The sequence below is a fragment of the Thamnophis sirtalis genome, unplaced genomic scaffold (genome assembly GCF_051295495.1).
Source record: "Thamnophis sirtalis isolate CommonGarterSnake01/CBP01778 unplaced genomic scaffold, rThaSir2_p1.2 scaffold_2, whole genome shotgun sequence".
Classification (NCBI taxonomy): Eukaryota; Metazoa; Chordata; class Lepidosauria; order Squamata; family Natricidae; genus Thamnophis; species Thamnophis sirtalis.
This window is the reverse complement of record NW_028261382.1, coordinates 64,013,619-64,019,805: the sequence shown is the minus strand read 5'-3', so window position 1 is coordinate 64,019,805 and position 6,187 is coordinate 64,013,619. Positions and strand designations below refer to the sequence as shown.

Here is a 6,187-nt window from a genome sequence, read left to right as displayed (position 1 = left end):
GCTTCTGGGAGACAAAGATAGGATGGATGATGATGAGGATGATTGAAGAGGATGAGGATTATGGCAGCTAGTGTGGCAGAGCAGATCAAGGAGATCCAGAGGGAATGATGGGGACCAAATTCTCTGCCCAACCAACCTCACCGGGTCATTTTAGGGATAACCCCAGGCCACATTCTGGAAAAAAAGGGAAAGTTACAACCATCACATAAATCAATAAACGCAACTCAGATGGGCTGTAAGCTCACCTCTTTTACTCCTTCCTTACAACAACGCCCCCCCCGCCCCCCTATTTGCAAGGATCAGGGGAGAAAGTTGAGAAAGTCTTAAAGAGGGCGGAAGAAGGGAGGAGGGAAGCTTTGGAACGCGCGCCGACAAGGGCTTCTCTCTTTTTTTTTGTTCTCTCTTCAGCACCCCCCCTCCCGTATCCCCCCCCCCGGGCTTCCTTTCTTCAGCTCCAAGGCGCCCCGTAGGTGCCGGCGAAAAGGGACAGCCGGCTTCGCCTCTTTTCTCATGCAAACGAGAGAGGCGCGCAAAGGAGGCGGAGGGGAGCCCAGTGGAAGTGAGAGGGGGAATAAGAGGAGGGGGGCTATGGCCGGATCTGTGCGCGTGCGCGGGCCCGCATCACGGTCTGCTGCTGCTGCTGCTCCCGCCTCCTAAGCCCCCCCCCTTTCCCCCTCCCCTCTCCTCCCGACTTCAGCAGCTGCAAAACCCTGGACTTACTTTTTTTGGCGAGCGCGCGCTCTGGAGAAAGCGAGCGCTTTTGGAGAGGGCGCTGCGCTTTTACGCGCGCCTTGGCCACCCAGTGCTCCATCTCGATCCGAGCTCAGGCGGCGGCCCCGACTCTCCCTTCCCTCCGGCTGGCCGCTTATTCTGCCCAACCTCTCTCTTTTCCCCACCCAGCCCGGCCGAGCCCCCCCCCCCTTCTCCACCCGAAGGGGGGCGGAGACGCAAAGTCAGCGGAGCGCCCGATTTCTCGGAGCAGAAAGCTCCGCAGAAGCAGCCGGATAAGGGTTCCCGCAGCTGGTCCGGGGAAAGCAAGGAGCTGGCCAGCACGGGGGCAGCGGATACCCCACTCCAGCCACCCTACAGAGAAAAGAAGCCGGGGAAATTCGCACCCTGCTTCCCTGGCTGTCGGCGAGCGAGAGAGTGGCGTGGAGGATTTTTTTTAAACGGTCCCCCGGCATGCCGAGCCGCTGTAAGTCACCCCGCGCATGGAGCGCCGCGAGAGGCGCGCGTCCGCTTCCTCTCCCCTGCCTCACCGAGCTTGAGACCCTCCAACCCGGGCGGCGGAGCCGGACTAGCGTGGGAATGTCCCGCTTTTGCTGGAAGTGAGCGGAGTTTCCCAAGCTTTTGTTTTGCGGTGGGATTCGAGAGCGCGGCGATCGCCATGAAGCCGGATTGGATGAGGCTTAAGTCGTTTCCGAAGAGGGGCTTCGGAGAGAGCCGGGGGCCGGGGTGCCAGTGATCTGACCGTCCCCCACTCCCGGTTGGTCACTTCTCCCGTCCTTCCCTGCCCTCCTCCACCACCAGCAGGACTTCGGAGTTCCGCGGATCGGTGGGGCAGCTTCCCAGTTGGCCAACATGAGCTGCTGGCCGCGAAGCTCCAGACCGACTCTGGGGGTGGTGCTGCATTTGGTGTGCTCCTGTTTTGGCATCAGCTCCATCGACATCGACCGGCCCGGGGACGGCCGGTGCCAACCCATCGAGATCCCCATGTGCAAAGACATCGGCTACAACATGACGCGGATGCCCAACTTGATGGGCCACGAGGACCAGCAGGATGCGGCCATCCAGCTGCACGAGTTCGCCCCGCTGGTGGAGTACGGCTGCCATGGCCACCTCAAATTCTTCCTCTGCTCGCTCTACGCCCCCATGTGCACCGAGCAGGTGTCCACGCCCATCCCAGCCTGCCGGGTGATGTGCGAGCAGGCCCGGCTGAAGTGCTCGCCCATTATGGAACAGTTCAACTTCAGGTGGCCGGACTCTCTGGATTGCAGCAAGCTGCCCAACAAAAATGACCCCAATTATTTGTGCATGGAAGCCCCCAGCAATGGCTCCGAGGAACCGCCCCGGGGATCCAGCATGCTCCCTCCCATGCTTTGGCCCCAGAGGCCCCACAACGCCGGTCACGACCTGACCCAGCAGAAGGACGGGCTGGGTCGACTCTCCTGTGAGAACCCCGGAAAGTTCCACCACGTGGAGAAGAGTGGTTCTTGCGCTCCGCTTTGCACCACTGGGGTGGACGTCTACTGGAGCTGGGAGGACAAGCAGTTTGCGGTCATCTGGATGGCGGTGTGGTCCATCCTCTGCTTCTTCTCCAGCGCCTTCACCGTCCTGACTTTCCTGATCGACCCCCAGCGCTTCAAGTACCCCGAGAGGCCCATCATCTTCTTGTCCATGTGCTATTGCGTCTACTCCGTGGGCTACATCGTCCGCCTCTTCTCCGGAGCGGAGAACATCGCCTGCAATCCGGACAATGGACAACTCTACGTCATCCAGGAAGGTTTGGAGAGCACCGGCTGCACCTTGGTTTTCCTCATCCTCTACTACTTTGGCATGGCCAGCTCCTTGTGGTGGGTGATCCTGACTTTGACGTGGTTCCTGGCCGCGGGGAAGAAGTGGGGTCACGAGGCCATTGAAGCCAACAGCAGCTACTTTCACTTGGCGGCTTGGGCCATCCCTGCGGTGAAGACTATTATGATCTTAGTCATGCGCCGGGTTGCAGGGGACGAGTTGACCGGCTTGTGCTACGTCGGCAGCATGGATGTCAATGCGCTGACTGGCTTCGTGCTGGTCCCTCTGGCTTTCTATCTCATTCTGGGGACGTCCTTCATCCTTTCGGGCTTTGTGGCCCTCTTCCACATCAGGAGGGTGATGAAAACTGGCGGGGAGAACACTGACAAGCTGGGAGAAGCTCATGGTGAGGATAGGCGTCTTCTCGGTCTTGTATACCGTCCCGGCCACATGTGTCATCGCCTGTTACTTTTACGAGCGGTTGAACATGGGTTACTGGAAGATTTTGGCCATCCAGCAAAAATGCAAAGTCAACAATCACGCTAAGCATCTGGGACTGCACCATGAGTGACTCCATTCCAGCTGTGGAGATCTTTATGGTCAAAATCTTTATGCTGCTGGTGGTGGGCATCACCAGCGGAGTCTGGATTTGGACCTCCAAAACTCTGCAATCCTGGCAAGGGGTTTGTAGCCGGAGGATCAAGAACAGGACTCGGAGGAAGTCCACCAGCATGGTGGCAAGTGGGAGTCTTTACAAAAGGACCAGCCAGCCTTTGCCCAAAGTTCATCACGCAAAGTACGAGCCAGCTTTGCAATCTCCGACCTGTGTGTGACCACAGTGGACCATAAGACCATAATAATGTTATGAATCGGAATACTTGGAAAGCAACTGAAAGAGATGCCCAAGCAGTCAGCAATAGCATTCAGGACTAAAGATGTGGGTTTTTTTTAATGCTTTTAGAACTTCTCTTGTCTTACCAAACAGCAAATTAAGAAAAGAGAGTTGAAATCTTAAAATTCAAGGTCAGGAGACAGGATAAAAAGTTAGTGCCTCGAATGTGAAACAAACATAAGCACACTCTTTCTTTTTCTCTCTTTCTCATTCATTTCTTTTTCTCTTTCTTCTCTCTTATTTTGCTAGTTTTTACATGCTTTGAAAAACTTTACTAAAACTTCTTTCTTTCCTTCCTCCATTTCTTCCTTGTCCCATCTCTTTCTCCTTCCTCCCTCCCACCCTCCCTCCATTCCTCCCTTGTTCCATTTCTCTCCTTCCTCCTTCCCTTCCTCCTTTATTCCTTCCCCTGTTGATTGTTTGGCCAAGCCTTCTGGAAATGAAAAACTTGGGCGTTCTGACTTGTAAATATTGGAACTTGGTTTGCTTTAGGTTTCTAACCTTTTAGACATAAGTACTGTATTTGTAGAGCTGTTTTTTTGTGTGTTTTTAAGAGAAAACTTGAAAGAAAATGTTAGAGAAGCAACCAGATCAGAGAGAAACTAGAAGTCTATATTCACCCTAAAATCTTTGCAAAAGTAGAACCTGTTCTCAATATTATTATTATTGCCTTTTATCACTCAAGACGGGCTCTCAAAATGGTCTCTTCCACAGAAAATAATGTGCAATACAGGTTTCCCCCCCCCCTGCATTTCGTCCCCTTGTTTCCCTCCCCCCACAACCCAGATCCATGCCTTGAAATACGAAACAAGTTGCCAGACATAAAAGCGACAGAAGGGAATCTTTTCACAAAAGAACAGAGGGGTTCTAGTCCCTAGGAACCCTTCAGAGTTACACTTTGTGGCTTTTTAATGGAAATCGGACACGTTTAGAGAAGGGGAGGGAGGGAGGGAGGGAGGGCCAGGCACTGAAAAGAATCCAAAGGGGCTTATTGACTCTCCCCATTGTTAAATAGATTCAATCCATGAATAGATCAAGGAAACGCTCCCATCTTCCTCCACTCCCTCCCTCCCACCCCCAGGCCCCAAAGGGAAACCAGGGCACATGGAGGTGTGTGCCTGGCTTGTACATCTAGCTTTCTCTATTTGTAATATACAGCTATTTTTCATGCCCTATTTTATTAAAACATGACGAGCGAGAAATAAAACAACTTCTAGTTTGATAACGAGGATCTTCCATCAGCATTCTATCATTTTGGGGAAGTGGGGTGGGGATGGGGTTTTTGGGTGACCAGGGGAATGCCAATGGAGGTTGGCACCAATTTGATGGCATTTAGGGCATGCCACAGTGGTGAAGTGGCCAAAGGTACTTTTTAATGGAAGGAAGAAAATGGCTGGAGCACCCACAACTTCTAGAGGCAAGTTGTTCCATTGGTTAATTGTTCTCACTATTAGGGAAGTTTCTCCTTAGTTCTCCCCTTCATTAGTTTCCATCCATTGCTGCTTCTCCGGCCTTCAGGTGCTTTGGAGAACAGAATAGAATAACAGAGTTGGAAGGGACTTTGGAGGTCTTCTAGTCCAACCCCCTGCTTAGGCAGGAAATCCTACACCACTTCGGCCAAATGGTTGTCCAACATCTTCTTAAAAATTTCCAGTGTTGGAGCATTCACAATTTCTGGAGGCAAGTTGCTCCACTGAACACTTGTTTTAACTGTCAGGAAATTCCTCCTTAGTTCTAAGTTGCTTCTTCCTTGATTAGTTTCCACCCATTGCTTCTTATCCTGCTTTCTGGTGCTTTGGAGAATAGCTTGACTCCCTCTTCTTTGTGGCAGTCCCTAGTCCTTCTTTTCCCTTAAACTAGACATACCCAGTTCCTGCAACCGTTCATTGTATGTTTTAGCCCCATTCCCCTAACCATCTTTGTCGCTCTTCTCTGCACTCTTGCCAGAATCTCAACACCTTTCCTATATTGGGGAGCCCAAAACTGGATGCAATATTCCGAGTGTGGCGTTACTAAGGCTTTATAACACGGTAGTAGGAATAGCTGCATTCGTGTGGAGCTCTGGGTGCAGGGGTGAAAAAGGTATGGCAGGACACAGTTGATGAATAGCACTTCCTCTGACAATTCTAGGAGACTAAGCAGTCTGGTGCAGTGGTTAAAGCAGGGACTTTTGAACTCTCTTCTGGAGTTGGCCAAGAAGTGGAAATGGGCAGGGAGGTTCAAAGTGAAAAGAATTCTTCCTCTTTCCCTGTCATTGGAAATTCAGGAAGAAACTTTTTAGATTGTCTACTTGACACCACCAAGAATCACTCTGGTGAGATGGATGGTCTCTAAATTTGATATACAGGTAGTCCTCGGCTTACAATAATTTGTTTAGTGACCAGAGATACAACAGGCATTGAAAAAAAGGACATGACCGTTTTTCACACTTATGACCGTTGCAGCATTCCCAGGGTCACGTGATCAAAATTCAAGCCATTTGGCAATGGACTCGTATTTATGACGGTTGCAAGGGTCCTCAAGGTCACATGATCCCCTCTGGTGACCTTCCAACAAGCCACCTCAACTGAGAATCCAGATTTGCTTAACGACCATGCAATTAACTTATCAACTGCAGTGATTCACTTAACAACGGTGGCAGGGAAGGTTGTAAAATGGGGCAAAATTCACTTAACTGTCCTGCTGGGCAACATAAATTTTAGTTCTTGATTGTGGTTGTAAGTCCAGGATTCTGTGTGTGTGTGTGTGTGTCTGTCTGTCTACAAGAAAGAAAGAAAGAAA

General features: G+C 51.5%; 1 protein-coding gene across 1 annotated transcript; it reads left to right on the top strand.

The window, feature by feature from the left end:
- Positions 1 to 1,005: 1,005 nt before the first annotated feature.
- FZD10 (frizzled class receptor 10) lies at positions 1,006 to 4,591 on the top strand. The gene is given in 3 exon segments (XM_014052818.2): positions 1,006 to 2,907; positions 2,909 to 3,061; positions 3,063 to 4,591. Coding segments are annotated over 3 exon segments (1,764 nt in total). The 5' UTR covers positions 1,006 to 1,581; the 3' UTR covers positions 3,348 to 4,591.
- Positions 4,592 to 6,187: the final 1,596 nt, after the last annotated feature.